Genomic DNA, 26,630 nt, shown 5'->3' on the forward strand with positions numbered 1-26,630 from the left:
TAAATGGTGCGATGTCTTTCCCTGTCACTCAGTGATCAGTTACAGTGCCTGCTTTATTCTGCATCTCATTCAACCCTATGTGACTAACAAAGGACTTTCAAGATGATACCTCCAGCACCAGAGAAGCTCAGTTTGAAACCCAGTTTGTTAAAGCAGATTTTGCAACATTAAATAATCTCCTTCAAGGCAAGAAGACAAGTATACCAGCCTAAACAGCATTAACAATGTTTAGAATTTGTCTCCTAAAGTAGCCTCTCCTGTTGCTTAGATCCTAAACATGTGTTGTTGGTTTTTTTAATCAATGTTACTTCAGCCCAAAAATGTTAAAAGTATATGTTCTTTTTGGGTTTTTTGTTCATTTTGGGGGGGTGGGGGTTGACATTTTTTGGCCTGTAGTTGCTAGTCTGGAAAGATGCTTTGCAGAGAACTCCATACCTCATATTTTCCTCTCCTGGGGCTTGGAGAATACTGTCTGTCAAGGGCGACAGTCTTATATGGTACTTCTTCTAACACCCTGTGATTCACAGCCAGGCTCAGACATCAAAATACCATTTTCCTGAACAAGTGAAGCTCTCTGGATTTCTTTGCTTTGTCCTATTTGTTTCTTCAGACTTCTGTGAGTGCCCAATAACTGACATTAATTCTAACTGTCAAGCTATCCTCATTTTTCTCTCCTACAGTGGCAAAATGCTTGCAAGTGACAACCTTTACAGCTCCTTGGTGCTGTTCTGTTTTTTAACACTGAAAACCGTAGATCACATCCTGATTCTGCTGTTCTCTTTGGCATATGTTTTATTACTTTAATCAGTAAGGTTTTTTATCACTTTTCCTAACAATTATTTGATTTGAGGGTGCTGAGGTTGATTATATTTCTATACCTGAGTGGAATAGATTAATGCTAAGCTAAAAGTGGTTTTTTTGTCAGTGCTACCGTGGCACGTGTATTACCATGCCTGCTAGAAGAGATTCTGCAGACATGATTCTACACACATGCTTGTCTTACATCTTTATCTAACAAAACTGTTTCAAAGAAGTGATTTTAATGGTTTAACATAGGTAATCAATATTTTCTACTTCTTATTTGTTCACCTTGTTCCAGGAATGCTGTATAAGTGTGTTGGGTTTTTTTCATTCATAATATTATTATCATTATGTTAGCAAGGTTCAGAGCTTTGTCAGAGATGGAGCTCATTTGAAGCCTGTAAAAGTGTCTCTGGCTATTAGGTTTTTCACTCTCTAAATTTCATTTTTCTGTAACATTTCAGGAACCACCACTCAAATGGCTCCTATTAAATTTTAGTGTAAAGCTTAAAGCTTCTCTTCTACACCTGATTAAGAAGCCTCCAAAAGTTATGCTAGTCTGCCAGTACTGACAGCTTAAACTGGGTTTTTTTGCAGGTCTCATCCAAGAGCACACGTTTCCACTTCACATGTAAGAACAGAAAATGTTTTCGTTTGGTCAGATTGGTTTATACAGACTTGTAGCCCTGCAATTTGCTTTACCGTGTGTTTCCTCCTAACTGTGCAGGAAACGCACGTGCTAACAACCCAGTCTCTCTCCAGACTCCATTTAATTCAAAGTCAGGCACCTGGAACTGACAGTATCATCTCTCTATATGGTCAGGTACATGGATACAAGATCCACCATGAAAGCAGTGACAAGTGATACAGAGACTTTACCAGGGAGCAATACCTATCCCTTGTAAATATGCAACTGGCTTGGTCCCACTTGGGCCTGTCGGCCATGCCTGGCCTAGCACGTCCTGCCCCCAGCCTTGTTTATCAGTGAGCTTCTGCCCAGCTTGAGCTGGGGCTGGTCCCATTGCCACAGGCGAGCCCAGCCACCACCGCACCCTGTCCGCCATGGCTCGGCCTGCCCAGTTCTCCTCACGGGCCTCACCCTGGCCCCATCCTGTGTGCTGTGCATCCTGCTCCCGCCTCTCCCCCATAGCTCTGCTGGAAACAAATGTCACCACTCACAGGCAGCTCAGGTTTAAGAATATTGCAGTAATATGTCAAAACTAGATACTTGTTATTAAAGTCTTCAGTTTCTTAAGACTTTTGTTAAGTCTTGCATCCTATAACCTGTAAAGGTACATTCTTTGCCCAGTAGCATGCTCAAGTGGGGTGGGAGAATTAGTTATAGCTTTGACTAACTAATTTACAACTTAATTTCATTTCTCGTGGTGTACACACAGAGGGTAGCATCTCTTTTGCTTAGTCTAAGCATACCTCTTGATCATTCCTCCTGAACAGATGACTGGTCCACTGAACCAGATTCAAATTAATGCTTATCTGTCTGTAGTTTGGGTGCTCTTTCCCAAGCTACCCAGAGTTTCCAATTATAAGTATTGCTTAATGGTCGTTTCCCAGCATTAGAACATCATCTTTGTAAAACTTTTATTGCTCTTACTGTCAAATTCTGGGGGTTTTTTGCCCCCCCCCCCCCCCCCCCCCCCCCCCCCCGCCCCTACAAAACCTCTCAAGTAACAAGCACGACACAATAGTGTCTTGATGGGGAATTCACCCACCAAAGGCAGCGCTACCTGAGCACGAACATGTGTCCTGTCTTCCTGGGGGGCCTTGTCAAACTCTGCTGACACATCCAATATAAAAAAAGGCTTGTTGTTGATATCATCCTCCAACATTCACCCTTAACAGAAAGCAAGAAAAGACTAATTCTTTTAATTTTCTTCTCTGCCATTCATAAATAGAGATTCTTTGCTTATCCACTGCTGTAGCTAATGATATCTCTGAAGTTTTTCGAATCCCAGTGCAATAACTTGTCCATTCTTTCTCCGGGCTTTGTTGTACAGTAAAGTATTTTGGGATGGGGAGGTTCCTCCAGCTCTTTACTGTTTTGGGCAGGTTGGCACATTCAGTCAGCAGCTCCCATCTTCATTTTCCATTCTTGCTCTGATTAGTGTATGAAGTCAGCTTCTACACAATGTGCAGAACCCCCAGTATTTTTGAACTCTAGACTCACAGCCATCTTACTCAGCCAGAACTGGCTTTGAATGTTTATAAGAAACACACGTGTTGCAATGAGTCACTGTTAAATAGAAGGCTCCAGGTCTACGTATAGTTTGAAGTTGTGTTTAATCTGCCTTCTGCTGTCTTCTGAACTTCCAGAAAGTTTCAGTTCTGCATGCATTTTCAGCATTTTATTTTTTGTGTTTATAAGGTAATCAGTGATTGCTCTATTTTAAATGGGTGCAAGAAATTTGCTCTCCTTTGTCCTATTTCCACTTGCTGATGATAGGAGCAATATTACACCCAGACTGTCTGTTTGAAGCTCAGGCTTAGAGATCTCAAGTTCATTCTCCCTGACTGATCTCATTGCTCCTGTGTTGAGCTCAGACTTGGCTTGAAACTGGAATTGGAAACCAAGGAAAAGACTTGCATCTTGCTACTGCAGACAGTTTAGATTGGATGAGCTTAAGCCAAATGAAATTGCAAGCAGCCCACATTCTGGCACAGTTTAATTAAGAAACTAAAGATGTAAAGATCCAACCCAAATTCTGTCTGAGTAACTGGCCTTTTAGGCATAATTCCCAGTAACAAACTGTGCAGCCCAGAGTACAGGAACATGTGGATTTAAAGACATCTGCTGAGTTCTTACTGTTCTTAGCAGGAGAGCCTGTTTTCATAGGTGCAAGATGCCATAACTTAGAATGATGTCACTAGATTGTTATACTGAATATGTCATTAGTTCAAGGTTGGATAAGCACAAAGGAAGCTGACTGCAAAATATGACAATAGATTCCAGTTCACTTGAATCAGGCCCATAAACATTCTTACTGTAAATCTTACTTCATACAAGGTTTTTTTTAAATTTTATCCACTAATTTCTTCCTTAATATCTGAAAAATTTTCAACTTGTGCCAGTATGGCAATACCATAACCATATGTGTGTATATGCATGTATATGTGTGTATACATACAGATATATATTTGTGTATATATGTGAAAATCACACTAAGAATGTTCAAGTGCTAAATTGGACTTACCCCTCTAAGATTAATCTAACCTTGAAAACTGGGGGTTTTTTATAGCTTGCTGGAAAAGCTGTCAGCCCCACACGTTGGGAAACACTGATTTATGTGCTTGTATATTGCCCTGTCTCTCTACTCAGAGAATTTGGTAAGATGGGAACAGCAAGATTCATGGAGAGTACCCAGCCCTCTGCCTAAAGGTAGGATTAGGGATGTTTCTTTCCGTTTTCATAGGTTGTTACCTAACCTGCACCCTAAGACCACTAGCAATGCTGTCCAAACAAACTTGCTTAACCAGTTGTATCTGGTCTGGCTGAGCCCTCCAGCAGCCCTCCCAGCGCTGTGCTTGTACTGATGGCTGGAAAGGTGGTGATAACACACCAGTGCCCTGACTGCTCCTGAGCAGTGCTCACAGGGCATCAAGGCTGCCTCTCCAACCTCCCCCCTCCTCTTACCAGAAGGCTGGGGGTGGGCAAGAGCTTGGGAAGGGACATAGCCAGGACAGCTGATGCAAAGTGACCAATGGGGTATTCCATGCCATATGATGTCTGCTCAGATATAATAGCTAAAAGAAAGGAGGAAGGGGTAGTATTTGGTATTTATGTTTGTCTTCCAGAGCAACCACTGGGGTAACTGAAGCCCTGCTTCCCAGGAAGTGGCCAAATATCACCTGCTAATGGGAAGCAGAGAAAAACATCCTTTCCTCGCTTCTGCGTGTACAGCTTTTGCTATTATTTCATCAAACTGCCGATATCTTGACCCACATGTTTTTTCCCATCTTATTTTCTCCCCCCTCCCTTTCTGCTGGGGAGGGGAGTGATAGAACAGGTTGGTGGACACCTGGTGTCCAGCCAGGGTCAACCCACCACACCAATCATTCATAATGCCCTCCCTGGTATTTGAAATTTGCTTCCCTAGTATCTAACCTGAATCTTTCTTTTGGCATGAAGGACCATGACTTATCCTATCGACATCAGAGCTCTCCTTCCTCATTGTAAAAGCCTTTTATTATCTGGCATCATGCTCCTTCAAAAAAATCTTCTAGATGACATTGAATAACTTTCCGTTTTTCCTCAGGTTTCCTAGAACTCTCTCATTGCTCTCCCTTCCAGATGCTCTTCAGCTGCTATACATTTCTTGAAATGCAACACAACTTAATGCAAGTATAGAAGTTCATGAAGAGCTAAACTATTTTTAATCCTCTATTAACAGTGGTACTGTGGCATTCTTCTGATACACACTGTGTTTATGGCTATGTAGCTACACAATTTGTATTTTTACATCAGGACTGAAGTCTGGATAAATCCTACAGGTAACTAAACATAGGACTTCTATCAGGGCTTTGAATCATATAGAACTTTAGAGTTAGAACAGGTAAGATTATCACGACATTATCTGTCCGACCAAGCATAAACTGGAATTAAGACTATAGAACAATTTTATTGGCTGATTTAATTGTGCTGATTCTAATAAGCACAACTCTAATGTTGTGTTTACCTGTTTTCTACTAATACATAAGTATATAATGTATACAATAATAACTCATCAGTCCAGTCATTTCATGTCTATAGCTACTTACTGTAGCAAAGCGCGAAGCTCATCTACTTAATCGAAAACCTCTATGAATATTGAATTTATCCAAAAGTAAAAAGAGAGAGAGATTAAAGTATATTCTGGAAATAATTTATCTGTAGTCTTTATGAGCCAAATGTTCAACTCCTCTCCTAAACCTTCACAATGCTGATATTAATGACTTTTTCTATTCTGGAAAGCCTTCCTCCTGCTTATTCAATACCAAATGCTGAAACAGTTAAATATATCCAGGACACTCTGTTCTGAGATTATATATATAATAAAACCAACTTATTTGTTTAAAGATGGCAGAGAGTAGTGGATTATAAATTCTAGCTTTTAAAATATTTCCTGTCAAATAAAACACACTAGAAAAAATAAAATAATGAGTTGTCTTTAACAGAGTGAAAGTAGGTGGGAGGCACAAAGCTGTTCCAGTTGCAAAGAGAGGAGAAACAGTAGTGTAGCCAGCAACAATCAATCCATATAGTAACCGATAAGATAGGAACTGAATAAGGGAGGAACTCAAACAGAATCCAAGAATTGTTAAATTCATTGCAGTCCTCTCCTGTTCGTTACAAATGCCTGGCTTGCTGGCTGTGGTGGGAGAGAAATGGGAACACTCTCTGTTTTTTTCTGTGGCTCTAAACCAAAGGAAATAAAGGTCTTATACAGAGGAATGTGAATTTACCTTGGCTCCATTTTCACAGTTCCCAGATAAGAAACAATAATGACCTCAGGGAGCCAGCAGTGTTTCCTTAGTAGTCCCTATATTAAGTATTTGAAATATATTGAAAATTAAGGTGATAAGATTACCTCCTGCTTAGGAAAACACATTGATTCTTTAAAAATATGAGCAAAATTAAAGATGAATTTAAGAAAATTATTTATGGCACAAAAAGCACATTAACACTGCCCACATCATTATTTATAGAGAAGGGAGGTTATTTTGGCTGAGGTGACAAATTGCCCTTCCACGGCAGAAGGCAAAAAAATGGTTTACAAGTTCAAGCTGTAAAGTTATTAAACAAGATCTGACTGTACTAAGAAATGCACAAGTTATCAGATAAGTCAATTTCTTAAATTAAATGGCAAATCAGCAAGTGGATGAAAGACTGACCTTGGATCGGGGTGGTGCTCGGATGTACCATTTACAGTCTACTGCTTCAGTTTCAGAAGCTTTTCCTTCTTTGACAATTTGTACAGATTCCACAATTCCTTCAGGTCCTCCCATCTCAAACTCACAAACTGAATAACAAAATACCAGAAAAAATGAAACCTGAACAGCAAACAAAAATTTTTTCTACAGCAGAGTGCAAAGGCCTCCAAGTTAAAAAAAATAAATAAACAAAACAACATACCAACCTGGCAATGGCTTCAAAACGCCAAGGTCCTTAAAATCTGGATCTTAAAAATTGAGAAAGACAAAATTAGTTTTGTTCAATATCTTGGCTATAACGTCAATGTGCTAAAATTTGACAATGCACTTCAGTGATATAATTATACATATGTTTCTTGGAAATAAGAAGTGTTCCAAAACTATGGCAACACATAATGCAAGACTAGTTTTTTTCTGGTACGAAATCCTGCTCTTCCCTGTCTGTCTCTTTCAGAAGGTTGAGTTAAAAAAATATTTCTTCATACACTAGCAAGCAAGAATATCACACAACTAACCACATGACACTTTAATACAGTTAATGAAAGAGGATATATTTACAGATCCATTCAGAACCCTTTTGCCTATTTTTCAGTATAACACTCAGTTTAACTAGAGAATTCTAAACTTCATTCTGTGTTTATGAATACTCTGCCATCCCTACCAACAAAGAGGAGACACTTTCTGTGTCAGCAACATCCACTTGGCCTTCCTGGAATAAATACCATAAGTATTTACCATGGATTTCATTGTGCTAACAAAGTAATGTCTAACACATGTGCTATCTTAAATCAGGTAAACATGATTATATTAACCATCTGAGATGGTTTTTATTATGCTTTTACAGCCAGGTATAACACATAGATGCAATGAGTTTGGTCTTAAGCCTATGCTTCAATAGACAACTATCCATAGCCAAATCATCATTTCACAAAATTTGGCCCATTTTGAAGATACTGTCCAAAACCAGAAATGTTAAACAAACTAAAGTATTTCAAGAGAAAACTATTTCTTCAGAATAGACTGGTCTTGTCTCAGAGATTTTTATCACTTGCACTGCTTTTCTACCTAAAGTGAATGTTCTGCACTGTCTTTCTTATTTTCAGAAGAAAACATAAACCAAACAAACATAAAGCAACCAATTAACCAAAAAAACTCACCAAAAAAAAAAAACAACCCCAAACAAAAAAACCCAACAACAAACCCCAACAAATACATCCACTGTCCTTTCTTTTTCTCTGGAAAGTTGAAAGGATCTGCTATATTGAAACCAATGAACCAACGATAAACACTTCTATATAAACACTGCATTAAGCTTCTCCTGAGTCACATACATAGTGTCCAGGTCTCAAAAAGATTGCATAAGAGAAAAACTGAGGTAGAGTTTGAGAGGTAGTCTACTCATGCAATTGATCTTACTTTTTCAGGATCAGGTCAGTGCAGTAAAAACTATAAATGAAACCGTGAAGAGAAGGTTTGGAAGAAATGTTTCAAATGAAAAAAAAAAAAACACCACCAACCCAACCCACTACTAAAACTGCTGTTCTCCTCTAGCCTTAGTCAAGTTGGGACAGTAGAATCATAACCAAATAATATCCTGAAAAAGTCTAGTGCTCTATAAGCAAGATCAGCCATTTTTAACCTGAACAGTCAGAATGTGTTGACTTCAAAAATCAGAGATGTAAAGTCACTTCTTTAAATTGTCCCTCTATAACCAGGCTGCGGTTGTTCTTCCCAGTTATCTTTTACAGTTGCACAATATAAATCATGAGTGAATACTTATGAACTTAAGGGACTGCCAGTATAACTGAGTAGGCAATTAGTATTAATTGTTGAGCAGTTTTATAGGTCAGTAGATAGATATGATAGCCAACAACACTAAATATAATTAAATATTTCAGTTAATGTACTTGGATGTTTATACCTAGTGCTGAAAGCAAGATACTTGAAGGAAAATTACTTTGACTACTGCCTCAAATTAACATCCAAATCATGTCCAGTGTAACCATTACATTTATTCCTTTTGCTGAGTTCGCAAGGACCACTCTGATATACTAAAAACACTCCACCACATTAGCAAAGTACAGAGGAGGAAAAAAGGAGAGAAACATCCTGACAGGATTTCTCCCATATGAAGGAGTTTTCATATAAAGGAGTGATAGTAGCAAGAATCCAGGCTGAAGTGTAATCTAGACCATGAAATTTGACCAACAAAACAATTCTAAAATTATGTTCTTATTTGTTAACAATACAGTAACACTGGTAACAATGCACATAGAAGTGCACAATCTGTTAAAATTCTAGGAATATGGTAGATCTTGCTCAGTTATGAAGAATAATCTTTTTGCAACCTTTCAACATCTCAAGTGATAGTAAACCAAAATCTGTGACACCTGAGGTAATACACTTCATTAAACATTAACAGGATATCAATACTATAATTTTAAAAATCTGTAAATAAGGTATCATCAGACATGCTGGAAATTCAGCTATGTTTAAGCATAATTACCCAGCAAATGTTTGGTTTTTTAAATAGTCTACCATTAAACAGATTATTCTTTAGCAGCTCTTCTGTATGTAATTCAATCAAACTGTTATTATCAGTCTGGCTGAGTCAGAACCCTTTTAATGATATCTAAACACTGACTGACTAGATCTTCCAATAGACAGATAGTCCTGATGAAAATTATGTTCCCATTAGGAAAACTTCCCAAGACAGGAGAATTTTGCTGTGAAAAATAAGATTGATCACTTATAATAAAAAAGTAGGATGCAATAGGCCTTGAGGGGTATGCAATACATGTAATTTATTTATTTATTTTTCATGGGGATCTCCTTAATGGAGAAATGAAGTATGTAAAGAGAAAACCAGGAACTGTCATAAGAAATGTGAAAATGTGTAAAGGTTATATAAATGGCAGACCTGGCATCCAAAACAAGTTCTGTGGGTTTTTCCTGAAGCATTGAATGTCTCTTTTAAAACCTACCAATACAAAAAAAAAAAAAATCCAGAAATCTCCTTTGGTGATATATTACAACCTATTCCACAAATAACAGATTCCTGGAATGGTTTAGTTACTCTAAGCTTTTCTGTAATGTCTCTGTGAAACAGAGAATTACATTTGAAACTTACGAGATGCAAAAATCTTTACAAGGCTATTTAGAGTTACTGGCAAACAAGAAGAATGAGAAATTGTAAAGTAGCCCAAAGGAGAATATGGTGATAATCTGTAATTTCCTTAACTGGTAAAAAAATGTGGTAGATGAGCAGACAGTGAAGTGGACTGGAAACTGGCTGAACAATCAGACCCATGATGGTGGTGATCAGTAGTACGAAGTCTAATTGGAGGCCATTATTGAGTGGTAGGTATAACCAAGGGTCAACACTAGTCCGATCCTGTTTAACATCATTAATGATCTGGAGGATGAGGCAGAGTGAACCCTCAGCAAGTTTGCTGATGACACAGTACTGGGAGGAGTGGCTGATACACCAGAAGGCCATGCTGCCATCCAGAGCAGCTTCAGCAGGCTGGGGAAATAGGCTGACAGCAACCTTCCGAAGTTCAACAAGGGGAAGTGCAAAATCCTTCATATGGAGAGGAATAACCCCATGTACCATTGTATGCTGAGTCCACCCAACTGGAAAGCAGCTTTGCAGAAAAGGACCAGGGGGGCCTGGTGGACACCAACTTGAACATGGGCCTGGCAAACAAGGCCACCAGTATCCTGGGCTGCATTAGGAAGAATACTGCCAACAGCTGAGGAGGGATGTGATCCTTCCCCTCTGCTTGGCACTGGTAAGGCCATACCTGTAGTGCTGTGCCCAGTTCTAAGCTCCTCAGTACAAAGGTGATATGGAGCTACTGGAGACAGTCCAGCAAAGGGTCATGAAGCTGATTAAGGGACTGAAGCATCTCTTCTATGAGGAAAGATTGAGAGAGCTGGGACTGGTCAGCCTGGAGAAGAGAAGGGCCAGAGGGGATCCTACCAGTGGGTATAGATGTCTGAATGAAGGGTACAAAGAAGATGGAGCCAGGCTTTCTCAGTGGTATCCCGTGATGGAACAAGAGACAATGGGCACACACTGAAACACAGGAGGTTCTGTCTGAACATCAGGAAACGCTTTTCCACTGCAAGGGTAACTGAGCACTGGCACGGGCTGCCCAGAGAGGTTGTGTAGTCTCCAACCTTGGAAATATTCAAAAGTCATCCGGACATGGTCCTGGAGACCCAGCTCCAGGTGGCACTGCTTGAAAACGGGGTTGGACAAGATGACCTCCAGAGGTCCCTTCTAACCCCAACCATTTTGTGATCCTCTGATTCTGTAACAACTAAACACCAGAATAGGCTAATATTGAAATAACTAGTCGAATGACAAATCTAAGGTAATAGCAGAGGTTAGACAAATCCCTATCACAATGCAGATTTGTTTTGATGGAATTTGCTTTGAGTCATAGGAGCATATATCCCCAACCTGAGAAATCTGTAATGTTTAGGACTGGTTTCAAATAGATCCACTAGGTCTTCATGGGAGCCTCTAAGGGTTTTGGATGCTGACTCTGGGATCTGTTCTATATGTGGCCCATGGAAACCATACTACTTTCCTTTATTTTTCATTTCACTGTTAATATGCAACAAGGCTGACTTTTCTGAGCAGCTGGCAAGCATGGAATTTAAATACGAAACCAGGAGGACAATTCTAATGAGTTAGGGCACCTGATTGCTCAAAAAACTTGTGAAATAAAGAAAATTGTAAAGTATAAAACAATTTTAGGTTAACTAGATCAACTCTTAAAAAAAAAGTAAATGACTTTGTTTACAAGTAAACTGCAGCATCTTATGTGGTTGCCCAGCTGTGGCATATCCACACAGAAACATTTACCCACTTATGCATACACGTGTAAATCACTTGCACAGAAAGTGAAATTGTTTAAAATTCTATTACTTCAGTTATTTCTGTAAAAGACAGGTAAATTGTATGTAACAGAAAGAGGGAAAATACATAAAGTTCAAACTAATTACTAGCAACAAGATATTCTGTTGGTAAGTATTATTACAATTCTACTTTAAAAGACCAAATTTTGAATAAAATACCCACAGTTATCAAACCTGTTCAACTTGTTTTCAAAGACAGATTCCACAAGGCTCTTAAAAGTAATTTTAAGTCACACAGAACAGTTACAGGATTTCTTTCTTGCAAGTGCACAAATTTGTGGGTAAAGCTCTCACACTCTGTTTATCAGTTTCTTTACTTTTTCATCTAACATTCATTTGGACATTGTCTTACACTGAGCATCAAACTTGTTGCTTGTACTGATCGAAATAGTAGAAATCTCACTCTTTTGATTTAAGTAAACAGGTGTTTCAATATCTCTTCTGAAAATAATGGAAGATTGAGCTGGTATGTTATGCTTAATTATGCACAATTTTGTATGTCTGAATTACAGTACATGTATTAAAGAATACGAGAAATTACTGTATGGTCAGAAGTCCAGACGAAGTAAGCACCACAAAATCCTGGTGCAGATATGATAAACTGTTGAGGTATTTTGCTTGCTTTTCTTCTATAAATGAGAAAATAATGATCAAACCATAAACTACAAAGGATTGATGTTTAAAACATAAAGGAGATTTTGCTGTTTGTGAATACAAACCCTTCTTTTTTTAGAGATGTATACACAAGTAGTTACAGTATGTAGAAACCATATTTCCAATGATAAACAGGGAAGCTTCATTTTTACTCATTGAGCAGACAGCTGTAGATACATCTTTCCACTTTCCTGTCTTTGAATGACTATAGACATTCAATTTTTATCTACCAATATTTAAGACATTTTAACACATCCCCATGGTTCTCCATCATAGAACTTACTAGAGACCTGATTTTACATGTAAATGCTCATGTAAAAGTAAAGAGAATTGCACTATTGAGCAAGACACCAGTTATTTATTTTCAAGATTATGAAGTCAGGTTCTTTTACCATGATTTCTGGGAGCCTAAACAAGTTCTGTCCTCTTGAAATATAGTTCTATGTAAAAGCAGAGCTTGCAGAACTCTGTACAGAACAGCAGGATTATTCTAAGGTATTTTATATGGTTGCCTCCTAGTATTTGATGATACAGTAAAAATACCAGAAGATGATGACCAAGAGATTTTAAAAGCATAAAAATACACTTAAAGAATCACTTAAGCAATTCTAAAATAGAACAGCATTTCTAAAAGTAAACATTTTTTGTGAGGTGTACAAAGAAAGGGAACCTAACTATTCCACTGGGGAAAGTGAAAGTACTAAGTTAAAAAAAACAAAATGAAGTGAAATAGATATGCAAAAATGCACAAATTATTGTCTTGTTAACAAAAAATAAAATTTGTTGTGATTATTTTTTTTCAGCTCTGTAGTCTTCTTGAAACTTCCATATCTGTATTAAATATCTGTCTGTACCTGTATTAAATATAGCAAAGGATCTTCAAATAAAACCTGTAGTTTACTAGGCACCTTGAAAACGAGTTCTGTAATAATTATAGCTGGCAATAGTATGTGCTTTTTGTTTTCTGTGTTCTTTCCTTCAAGAACAATATTGTGAGCAATGAGGCAGCTATTCTGGAGTCTACATATTTATAATCTAAAAAAATGCTTCTCAAATTTTTCACTCCTTAGCACAGTCATGAAAGAACTCAAAGGTGGTAAGTGCAAATGTAGAAGTGAATATGACTCTTGCTATTTCACCTTGAAGTTCTACCTGCTATTAGATCAGCAAGAAGTCATATGAAGACAAATAAGCCAAAAAAGATTTGTACTCTAGAGAAGTTTGAGACACTGTTTTTGAGATGCAGCTGCATAAGGAAACACTACTTTGTCTTGAACTTTGTGATCTGACTCACTGTAAAGTACACTAAAGCTACTATTTGTCTTTGGAAGAAATTTTATAAATGAATGCTGTGAGCAGTAGGTGAAGTAAAATCATATTTAGAAAAATGCAGTCAACCTGCTCTGGTTACTTTTACCAGACTCCTTATATTGTTGAAATAACACAAACTGCCTTGCGGAAGTTTTATTTCTAAATTATTTTTTTATTATTTTTTTATTATTTTTTAGGGCTTTTTTTCTCACATTTACTATTCTTAGCTCATATTCACAAACAAAACATCTTTATAGTGTATTTAATATACTGATTTACAAACTGCACGGCTATGGCGACCTCATTAAGATGAGATACTGCATGTGTTAGCAATAGACAGACATTTGTATACCAAAAGGTAATACTTGTTTCTTTAACAAGTATTTGGAAATGAAAAGGCAGTATGATGAGGAAAGAAAATCCATGTCTTTGCTTAACTTTTTGCTAAGATTGGTCAAACTGAGCAGACAGGAAGTGCCTGAATGAACTCCACTGCCACAAGCCACATGATTACAGAGGTCACACCCAGATTTTTCTTTTCATGTACACAAATGAGCTTTAAGGTTTTGAGACCTTAGCCTGCTTGCCTTCCTTGTCTACTCTGTAAACCATTTAGAGTAGGTTCTTTCTCCAGTCTAAATTTCATATGGGTAGGAAACATGTCAGAAGGTAAGAGAACTCATGAGAGCCTGGATTTCATCCTCAAATGGTGTTTGGACTATTTGGTAAGTGCACCTAAACCCCAGAAGTGAGAAGTACTTCTTTGAACTGACCTAGTGAGAGAGCAAGAATGGGCAACAGTGCTACCAAGGCTCCTGAGTAGAAAGAGGAAGTCTGGGAGCTTTGATGATATGTGTGGTATTATTTGGCAGATCATTTCTATTATGTTAAATATTTACACTAGCAGCTGCGTGCTCCAATTAGGCATCATATTCCCCTTATGCAGCACATTGTGTGTAGAAACACAGGGAAAAAATGATCCTATGATGCGTATTTCAGAGACTGCTCATATCTTTCTGTTGCCCAGAAGCATGTGGAACAAGACTGAATGAGGGCAGGGGCCCACTTTATCTGACCTGCGCAGCCTTGCTGCCACAGTGCGGCTGACTCAGCCATCAGTCAAGGGCAGCGCCTCATATGCGTCTCCCCAAGATAATATCCCAGTAGCTTCCTGTGATTGACTAACGGTCTCTAACTTGACTAGGAAGAAACATGTGCAACATAAAAGTGTTATGGAGCTTTTCCTGAATTATGGTGAATACTAAGTATGGCCTAGTCACGCAATTTCAATGTAGTACTGCTAAGGCTTGCTATTTGTCATTCGTTTGTTACAGATGACTCCTAGCCTAACCCAAGGAAATAACACTTTATGTTCGTGGCAGAAGTATATGGAAAAATGATTCAGAGGATTTAGCCACCACTGGTTGCTAGGCATTACTGCTGCAGATTGAAACCAGTTATACATGGTTATTGCTTGCTATACCATTCAGTGCTCAATCTGCATAGCCTTTTCAGAGAGGCCATTCATGGTGTATCGGTCCATAGAGTGGGTTTGCCAGGACAGAGGGAACTTGTGGAAATAATCTAGTGGTATAAAGAAACCTTTGGGTTTTTATCATAGAACAAATGCTTTCTCCCACTTTTAGCTCAGAACGTTCAACAGAATGAATATATTCACTGCAATGTTTGCAATTCTTTTGAAGTGCTACATCTTTTTCAGCTATTATACTCAACAGAACACATTACTTGTGCTACTTCAAATAGTATTGAATAATCTGTAGTTGACTGCATATTAAGTCACATTACTAAAACAAACAGAAAAGTTAGCATAGTGTTTACATCTACTAATATTACCCCAGCTATGGCATGTATGCTATTGGCATCTTTGTAAAGATAACTGCATCTCACATGAGAAGCTCAAAGATCTCTTCTAGGTTCCACATGTGAATAGTTCACCATTCACTTTAACAAGAGATTTCTTGCACTGTCTCCAAATATTTTTCTCTTACAGCTTAGCAAAGCACCATGTGGACTTTCACTAAAGTGAATAACCATGTCAGAGAGCACTGGAAGGGAACTGAGTTCTGTTTGTAAAAACAACTGATTGCTTTATCATCTGGATGTGTAAGATACCAGAAGGAGATGAAGCAGACACAATAGTCCAGAAAATATGATCCTTAGAGAGGAAGCAAGTGAAATACCTATACAAAACCCCCATTCATTAGTTTACTGTACAACTGCTAGATTTTTGGAAGTCATTGGGTGAATTATGCTGTACTGCTGTCCAGTAACAGTCTTTGAATGATTCTAAAATCCAATGTCACAGGATGTTTTTAAAATGTATTCCATGTCCAGAGTAGAAAGCTGTTGGTGCTTAGGATCAAAAGGAGAATTCTAGGTTTTCATCCCCACTGGAGCCTGAATGCTCTTTTCCTGAAGAAGAAATAAAAAACCTTAGAACAGGGGTCCTCAAACTTTTTAAACAGGGGGCCAGCACGCGGATGAAGTGGCAGGCAGTCATCTGCGGCTGCTTGGTTTCCCCACCCAACCCCCGGCAGGGGGAGGCAGGGGGGTTCTGTAAATACCGGGGGACGGATTGAGGACCCTGGGGGGCCGTATCTGGCCCACGGGCCATAGTTTGAGGACCCCTGCTCTAGAACTTATCAAAGCAAAAGTGGAATTCATTCATTAAACAACATTTGTCAACTCTAATTGTAATTACATGTGCCCACCACAGACACTTCAGTGAGCAAGAAGAGAAACTCTAAAAGCCACATACCTCAATGAATTGCTGAGGAAGGCATATCAACATGAAGTCCCAGAAACAACTGTGGGAAAAATAAGTCTTCTTTCCTGTCCCTTTAGCATCCATAGCAGTAGAGCTTTCAGTGACACCAGAGCTTTACTTCTGCTGCTGCTACTTTTAGGAGGTTTCCTGCCTAGCAATTGCCTTTTCAGGGAGCACTGAGCTATTGACCCCAGTAGTTTTCCCAAATGTACAAAGCCCTCTCTGCAGAATGAGAAGATGGGTTTTCTTCAGCTTTAGCTACAGAATATACTGTGGAGCTTCCCTGGAGATATTATTGCACCTTTTTTGTTTCTTCTTTTTTTTTAACGGCACAGGGTAGCAGCTTTCTTTGAGGAACTGTTACAGAAAGAAGATAACTCTGTGTGTTAAACTGTGAATTCCTACCTAAATTACCCACAAACTTGTGAATTTTACATTTTATTATACAAGATAATATTCAGATATTTAAGGGACATAAATAATATATGGGAAGGGACCAATAACCCTTCCACTCTTTCTAGTATTATGAAATTTAACTTCTGAGATTATAGGAGGAAAACATTTTGATACATTTTTGGTTAAGTAAGGATTTACAGCTAGGTCTTTGGCCTTACAGCCCATCTGCTTCCTATTGCTTACAACTTCATGAGAATGACATTCCCTTTTGTTCAAATAGATCATTCTCTAATTTCATGCAATTAAAGTGCCAGAGAACAGTCCAAACTATGATCAATTGCTAATACTGACCTAGCATAGACATAATCTGTTAGAAAGAAGACACTAGGTCAGCTGGGACTTTTATTATTTTGATGAGGATGGCCCTATAGAATGTTTTACTATGTATTTGACTAAAACAAACAGTTCTTACCAACTAGCCTCAAATCGTTTCCACTTAGACTAATGGATAAAGATTTTTGTTCATTAGTAGCAGTTAAGCCATGTTTTGCTATATGCCCACACAAAAAAATCAACCGGATGCTAAATTCTAAATCAAAGGGTATCATCTTCAACCTTTTTAACTTCTACTTTAAACAAGATCCTTCTAATAATCTTCAGTCCTCTTTGAGTATCATTTATGCCACATGCTCTGTGTTCACTAAATTCTCAAAGTGGTTTGTCATGAACATCTGCAAACAACTGGGTCTGTGGATAACTGGAGACCTGTAACCTAGAGCTTGAAAAGAGTCAGATTCATGTCCTTAAAAACTCATTTACCACTGACTTTTCCTCACCCAGAAACTCCAGATCCAGCTATCCCTAAACAGTGATTATATATAATCAGTATAGATCAATAATTTTTAATTCTATTATCATAACTGAGGAATTTAGATTAAAAAAAGATAGTTTCCATTTAACAGTTTAACAGATTTGCAGTTTTTCTCCTCTATTCAAAAGCTACCAGTCTGAAGCAACAGTCTGATTTCCACTGGATTTACTCACAGTTTCAGTATTGATTCCCACAGAAACAGGTTTAGGCCCACAATCTGAGCAGAATTTAGCAACTGATTTATTGAGTGCTACACTGATTGACTGGCTCAGTCTCATACGGAGAATAAAAACTGGTCTTTTGCATCACATTCACCATGAAAAAGCCATTGTCATTCATTGTATCAGTTTGGGAAGGGAGTGTTCATAAGTCCTTATGTCTACTTTATTCAATATCCAATATTGTCATTAACTGGCTAAATCAAATATTGCCATTAACTGGCTGAACAGACTGGGAAAGAACAGCAAAGTGGGTACTGATTAGAGATTGTCCAGTTCTTTTGCTGGTGTGGTAATATTTAGAAGAAATGAGGAATCAGGACAGTTTTCACTTGCAGCAGCAGCAGGTCAAACATGATGGTCAGTCACAGCACTTGTGTGTGATTTTTAAGTATGGGTCAGCCGTTAATCCAACAAGCAGGCAATAATTAAATTTAATTTGACCAGATCAAGTTTTTGACTGTAAAACAGCAGGAATTTTTCCAGCTTGATTTGAAAGAGTCATTTAAAGCTCCAGTGATATATATATATATATATATATATATATATAAAAAAAAATAATCAAATATAAATAAAACCTTTCATTTAAAAGTACTTGGCAAATCATTGATCTATATGTATATTGGAATATCACTGATACACAATATTCTGGAATACAAACAGTTATATTAATATAAATTATTCTTGTGGAGAGAGCAAATGCAATTACAGAAGCTCAAATTACACAAATCTGATTTTTAAACTACTAAGCCAGTATGCATTTTATCAAAAAACACCCAAACTTATAAATTTATTTTATATTTTATATAATTTCAGTATGGACTTTGTAGTCCATGTGACCCATGGTAGCAGTTAATAACCAACTGTCTAATCCACATAATGAAATCAGCATTAAAGAACAAAATAATTTTAACAATAATTTTCTGCATTCTTTTTTAATATCGATTTTCACATAAAGTTGATAAATGAGCTACAGGAAAGAAAAGAAAGGGGGGGGGGGCAGAAGAAGCAGTATCATACAATCTTTTATTAACCCACATACTGCAACCAGCAGATTTGATAACATTGTCTCTTGAGCTTCAACTATCAGATAACATCTGGCAAATGATGTTTGTAAGTCCTGTTACACAACATCTTCTGGCTTCTCAGTGTCATCTATATGTGACTAGAATAACACATTTCACACTGCCTGCTTCTGTCATGCTAGTACAAATTATTAATAATGGATGTGCTACAGATACCAGTTTATTTGAAACTGAATTCTCAGAAAATATTTGGTGATTCTGTAACCGTCTTACTCAACGCTCAAGCAATCTTTCTTAACAGAAATTGCTGGATATTAGATGTAGTCTTTTGACATCAAAGTATTTAAATAAACTTTCTGCATTCCTAATGTGTAATGATCTCTGAAGCAGTATGTTTAAGTGTTGATCAAAAGTATTTTCTTACAATTTTCACAATTTTGCCATTAATTTATTGCTTTCAATGGCATTATCATTTGGTAGATCTAATCACCCTAAACATAAAAAAAAAAAATTACAAAAATTGAAAGTCTATTTTAGACTGTGTAGCACAGACCAAAACATTTTGTCTCACTGAAGTTAAATTCCCCTCTGCAAATCTATTTGAGGAAACACTAATGTCAGACACTCATTTACCTAGTGAATTGCAGACTATGTTGTGATCATGTAAACAATGGGCATTCATCATAGTCGAGAAGAGTCTTCAGAGCAAAAATAACTTGAGGGCACTCTAATTGTGAAAGACATTTGTGTACTTGAATATTTCTGGTATTTTTTGTATCATGCATTTTTAATAAGAAATAGAAAATGTCTGTCTTGATAATTTCTCTCAAAGGGCAGAAGTAATTTTGATAACAGTAATGTTAACCTGATTTGATTATAAATGATTTGCATCTTTTTTAATGAAAGGATCTCAATTAGACTATATGTCCACATAATTGCAAAACACTCTTAAATCAGATTGGATATACCACGGCCAACTTGAATACAAGACTAAACCTCACGTGCCTGACTATGCACCCAACTTCACTGATATGAACAGAAGTCTCATTGTTAAACCAGAGGAGAATTTGGTCTGTTCATCTGAAATCTCTTCTGTATTATATGAAGTTGTAGATGATGCTTTTATCAGACTATACTAGTTAAATAAACACTGGATTGCAGCAACACTGATTTGCAAAAAAATTTTAAAAAGTAGGAAGACAAAAGGAGTTAAGGAATCCTGTAGACTTCATTCAGTAATTATAAATGCAAGTATTGAAAGTAATTTTAAATACTTATATATAATAATATAATTTCTTATAGTAATAAAATTAAAATTACATTTTTATTAATGGAATGTAATTTCTAGCAAACAATCAAGTTTGGGTATGTGGGGTTTTTTTAGCTAAATGGGAAAGAAAAGGCAAACAATACAAATATGAATAATGTAACTGAAAGATAACAGTGCCATGTCCACAAAGAAAATAAACTACTTAATTTTTAATCTTCCTAAATCCAGTGATTTCACTTAAACTATTATTTCAACAGACATCTCACTACCTAAATGTCTTTATGCTTGATCCTAAACGAATTGATAAAATAAATGAGCAGAGAATGTAGGCACTTTTAGGTGTCTGTAGATTGTTTAATAAGTGAATTGAGTAAAAAGTAAATAAACCAGTGATCAATAGTCATAGCTGCCAACAACATACAGCATGGGACACCATTCTTTGGCAGATCTGCAGCTGAGCTAGCTCAGGCTCAAGAGATCTGAATTTCTTTGATATTGGAAAGGCATGTGATAAAGGCAACTACTCCTCAGTCCTGAATTCTACTGAGTTCCAAAATCAGCTGGAGTGAGAACAGGAGATTTTGCACAAAAAGCAAGATACTAAAGATCATTTTGGTTTTCCCTAGGTACCTCTTGTTTGTGGAGATTTTTTGGGGAGCTTAATTTCCAGGTTTAGAGAAAAGAACACATGATAACACAAAAAATCACAAACCTCTTTTCCTATCAATAAATAATTGTCCCTTTCAAAACATTATCCTTAAACATGGCTCCATTTTTATTTTTAAAAGCCCATTTGGCAATGGATGCACTACCACAACTTTAAGTCATAGGAATGTAGTAAAAATCTACTGGAAACTTCACTTTAATTTTAAAGTGTAAAATCTACGGAGTAGAACCACTAGTCATTGCTTACGGTTGCAGAACTGGTATCACTTATTTTTACAACTTCGAAACCTGACTGACAAACTCAGAGTTGGACAGAAAAATGTATCTGCATAAACTCAATTCTAAGCATGGCTGAAGAAAATTATACATTTTTACATGTAGAAAATAATTTCATTTCAGACAATTCCAAGGTGATTTTTTAGGGACAAGGATATCTAGAGGAAGAACAACACAGGAAGACAGACAAATCACTAATTGTGATGTCGTAACTCCAACAAAAACTTAGCTTACTGTAACAGAATATAAAAACAAGTGAAAACTAGGAGTTGGTGAGTAAGTTGAGCCTGCTTAAGGTTATATTAGGTGATATAAGGTGATACTGATCAAATAGACAAACACTCAATCAATATATATCTACCACATAATTTTTGTAAAGGTAGAAAACTAGTTTTTAAATTATAAAAAGACTTGAAGAAATAGTAGTTCAGGTCTCCAAAATAAATAAATATTTCATTTTTACTTAGTTCAATAGATGAAAAGGTAGAGGACATATTTAAATGCACTTACCTTTAAATAAGTACCCAAGCACAAAGATTGCCCAGATTTAAGCACATGCTTAAATGTAGGCTTCCTGACGTTCTTTACTAAATTGGGACTAGATTTAGTGGCTTGTCAGTGCAGCATTTGAGTGTAGTAAGCTTAAGCAACTGTTCTTTGGAATTGTTCTTGGGCATACCAAAAAGTAATTTCAGAGATTTTTGATGGATTACAGTGTTAAATTATAGTAGCTGTTATTCTTATTTGGCTCAAAGACCTTAGTGAAATGAACAGATTTTGCAGAGAATAAAATACAGACACCTAGCATTTGGACTTGCCACAATAAAAAACATGCAAATTGAAAATGCCTACACATTGAGCATAAATTGAACAAAAATTATTTACTGGCTTTCACAAACAAAACAAAAACATTAGCTGGTTAGTGGCATTCTGCATGTAAAAATAATATCAAAGATTTGCAGGACAAAAATTATGTGACAATTTTGTATTTATTTCAAACCAAACTAATAAAGCATCTACAAGATACTGTGATACATCTGGCATTATAGAAACAGACCATAGGAGGCTAGCGAATTCTGAAACTTTAAATAGGTATGTCAGGCACTTGTGACATCCTGTATTTGATGGCTGAAATTTTTGTCAACCTTACACCATTGGCCAGAAGAATATGCTACCGACAAGATTTTAAAGGAATATCTCTACATAATGTGAATTAATATTATATGGGGAAAAACCCCTTTAATCTATTCATCATTCACAAACATTAAACAACACTCACAATAAGCAGATGACTCTTGCATGAACACATTATTACCGTTATCCATCTCTTCATTATAGATTTTCATATCTTAAAGTTTTGATTCTTTTAAGAATTGACCTAAAAATTCAACTTCTTGCTTCCTCAATTTGTCATGATCATTTTTAGGATAACATATCTGCATTTATTGTATACATAACATCAGTCAACATTGCTGGGATGAGGTTTGTTCATAACTCCTTATGTCTGTATAAGTTATAGTTATATATTGTAACAGGAGCTTTTCATTAACTTGAGGTAGGTTATAAACGTACAGAGAAAGAGTGAAAGAAAGGGGAAAAACAGATAGCAGGAAGTCCAGGTGTTCAGAGGCTTGATGCAAGCTCTTGATTTTCCACAAGGTTTGTGTCTCGCGCTACATATATTGACTACATACAGATGATATCTACCTCTCACAGAAATCTTTGTATTTCTTTTTCTTACATGGGAAAGACTAATCATGATAGTATCTGTCTACTCCATGAGAGCAGTATGATACTAAAGATTACAGGCTTTTTGATATTACATAATATGAGAGAAAAAGAAAACAGATCAAAGGCATAGATACTCTAACAAGCCAGTGAAAAGTTTATTTACAAAATATTTAGGACAAAATTTCTATCAGTGTTGATGGAAACATGATCTTACTTTTGGACCTGACCAGCAAAGAAGCTCAAAAGAGGTATCTGAGATGAATTATGTAGCCTGCATTTCTTAACAGACAGTAAACAAATCAACATTGGTCATAGCCATCAATATCACAGAAGATGTATTAAGGTGACAACATGCACCTACTAGAACTACAAATATACAAAACAATATTCAGTAACATCCACCTCAATATTGGTAAGCAAGAGACTCTCTGGATTGATGTCTTTACAAAAAATACGAATACTACCCTCAGAAAATGAACTGTTGTTGAGCAGTTGATGACTATACAGAACAAAGGCTGAGAGAGGATATATTTTGAATTTGACACATTTACTAATTTGCTAAGCATTGCAAAAATACTTAATTCTACAAACATGAACATGACTGACTTTTCCAAACATTACTGTGGCAGAATCAGAGCTACTAATTATCGGGCAAGAACACTTTTTATTAGTTACAGAAAACTGGGAGCTTTCTAACAAGGGTTTTTCTGCATTCCTGTAAGGAGAATTAGCTAGAAGCACTATTCAAGGGGAAAAAAAATCAGTTATGGAAATCTAAATATGTCAATAGAGATCCTTACTTATTGCTGCTATAACTGAGAATTACTTCATTAAATGAACAGATAATAAAAAATCAACTAACACAGGAAGCTGAACATATGCAAATATCAGATTAACAAATAAGAGTGACTGAAAAGAGCTATAGACATGGGGTTTGTATCTAATGTAAAACTTAATTTACTATATGGACAGCTAAAGAATCAGCCTAGCAGTGCTGTGGCTAGAATAAAAAATAGTTTCTCTGCCTAAACAAGGGCCACAGTCATGCTGATCAGACAAAAGCACTGAGGTGATTGTCAAGATTTATTTGCTATATGGAAACCTGTAGATACAATACATGAAGATGAAAACTCAACAGCTTAAGGAGTAGATAAGTAAAGAAAAAGAATTGCTTCAATGTCATCAGAATCTCTGCAGACATGCACATTGCCAAGGTCACTAAGACAAACTATTACAGACAACGGTGTTGCCAGGATGAGGCCACAACAATTGGCCAGTAGTGCATCCCAGTACAAGCTATTAGAAAATCTGCCTGATAGGGAAGTCCAATGATCTGGAACAACTTTGAAGAGCATTCAAAACCTCCTTACTCACTACATACAAGGCATGGTTTCCCATTTTTTCCCTGAAGAAATAGGTGTTAAAATGTTTGAATGAGAACTACCAAGTAAGATACTTACATTTTGGAGGTGCTATTCTGAATATGCATGTTAGTAGTGAAAATACTCATTGTAAACAAGTTGTTACCAAAGAATTGTGCAAGACTCAGGCTTTCTGTTCAGTACAAATTCCATATTATCTTCCCTGCTCTGTCATTTCTAAGTGCTGCATAAACATTACAGATAAATCAATGATTAATAGGGAAAACGAATGCCCAGGACTCAGTGTTTTTTTCCACATTTTGCAAGTGTTTAAAGCAAAGAGTAATCACTCTATATCAGACCTAAAGTTAAGATAATTCAGTATAGTATTTGCATAAAGCCAAAACTGTATCCTTAAGGGAAAGAGCATAAGGACCATATTGAAGGAAAAAGGTCTCCTGCCTCTAAGATTTAGTTTTAATTGTTCTGTAACAAGTAATAATATAAACTATTTTGAGAACAATTACAATGGTCGTGTAAAAACACAACTTAATTGTGGTGGGTGACCTTGGCTGGACACCAGGTGCCCAACAAGCTGCTCTACCAGTCCCCTCCTCACCAGAACAGGGAGAAGGGAGAAAATAAGATGGAAAAAAAATCCCTTTTTGGTCAAGATATAGGCAGTTTAATGAAGCAATAGCAAAAGTCATGCATGCATAATTGAAGAAAAACAAAGGACGTTTTTCTCTACTTCCCACCAGCAGGTGATGTTCAGCCACTTCCCAGTAAGCGGGGATTCAGTACACCCAGTGGTTACTCCTGAAGACAAATGCTGAAAATAATAAATGCCCCCACTTCCTCCTCCTTTCTCTCAGCTTTTATATCTGAGCAGAATATCATATGGTATGGAATATCCCATCGGTCACTTTGCGTCAGCTGTCCTGGCTATGTCCCCTTCCAAGATCTTGCCCACCCCCAGCCTGCTGGTGAGAGGAGGGGGGGAGGTTGGAGAGGCAGCCTTGATGCCGTGTGAGCACTGCTCAGGAGCAGTCAGGGCACTGGTGTGTTACCACCACCTTTCCAGCCACCAGTGCAAGCACAGCACTGGGAGTGCTGTTGTGGAGCTCAGCCAGACTCAACATATTAATCTAAAAATGTTGGGTCCCTAGTATCATTCTTGAGTGCACATCTAAGTTTGCTAAAGATTCCTCCCAGGTGCTTGTGAAAAGATAGACGTTTGTCAGAGAAATGTGGTGCTTCCTCTTTAAATAATATTTAGCAATGCAACAGCATAATCACCTTTATTGGTGAGATCACCTACATACCAAGAGAAGTATTTCCTGTGGAGGTAGAAAATAATTATTTGTACCTGTACTGCAGTACAATATCCTAGTAAACCTCCTCTAGAAGTCTGTGTTCAACTTGTGGAATGGATACAGAGAAGAGATTCTTGGAGAGAGGAGGGGTGGTACTGATATCAGGGGAAACAAAGAGCCTATGGCATAAAAAGACAGTACAAGGATTTGGCTTTTGCAGACAAGGAAACTGACATAACACATGACTACTATCCCAAGTTCGTTACATGGTGGCGTATAGTCCTGGTGAGAAAAGAGGCTTCAAAGCTAACAAGTAATGTTGGTATAAGAAGGCAAAGAGATAAGCTGGCTCTGAATGATTTTAGGTAAGAAATCAAAAGAACATTCCTAATAATGTGTGTCCTGGAACAGGTCCTCCATAAAAACGGCTGAAGCAGAAAATGCCCAAATAAAGTCAACTCTGAAAGTCTCTTAAGATCTACCAATAGAGGGATATGGATTTAAACATTTACTCTATGAGTTGGAAACTGGCTCTTTGCAGTCCCGGTGTGAGAGGTAACACTACATGATTTGGGAAACCCTTTCACTCCAATATACATACACAGTCAATGCAAATGCAACTCTAATATCCCTAGTTTATGCAGCTCCTTTTTTTTTTTTTTTCTCTCTTTCCTCCAATGTTAGAATACTTAAAACTATATTTTATCTTTCTATTGCCCTTATTTTTACAGCAAACATCACCAGGGTAGGAACCAAGGGTTCAAATTCTTTCTTTTAGTAGTATGATACTCCCAGCTTGCAGGGATTTCTAAACCAGGGAGTTCTGTAGTTGCCTTTCAGGTATTGTAGAAAGAAAAATTTAAGTATGTGATCACAAGAGGTAATATGGGACCTGAGAATCCCATGAGATTTTTTAGATACTAATTTGCTCCACATAAGGAATTTTTTTTCACTTGACATTTAAAATAAACATATTATCCCATTACATTCTCAGATTTATTGTACTGAAATACTCTGGGACTAATCCTGTGGTTCCTGTAAGTTAATAGAATCTATAGAACAGCACAATACAAATCAAATCCCCTTGAA

The 26,630-nt window shown here is 37.0% G+C and overlaps 1 protein-coding gene across 3 annotated transcripts in view; it reads right to left on the reverse strand.

Annotated features, from left to right (window-relative positions):
• The window catches only part of NETO1 (neuropilin and tolloid like 1), a 74,866-nt gene that overhangs the window by 27,951 nt on the left and 20,285 nt on the right, over positions 1-26,630 (reverse strand). For all 3 annotated transcript variants that reach the window (XM_037381531.1, XM_037381530.1, XM_037381529.1), the window contains exons 5-6: positions 6,933-6,974; positions 6,688-6,815 (exon numbers count right to left, since the gene is read on the reverse strand). In XM_037381531.1, coding sequence (XP_037237428.1) covers positions 6,688-6,815; positions 6,933-6,974 — 170 coding nt within the window. The remainder of the gene's footprint in view (positions 1-6,687; positions 6,816-6,932; positions 6,975-26,630) is intronic.

Source organism: Falco rusticolus, chromosome 3 (assembly GCF_015220075.1).
Source record: "Falco rusticolus isolate bFalRus1 chromosome 3, bFalRus1.pri, whole genome shotgun sequence".
In the NCBI taxonomy this organism is placed as follows: domain Eukaryota; kingdom Metazoa; phylum Chordata; class Aves; order Falconiformes; family Falconidae; genus Falco; species Falco rusticolus.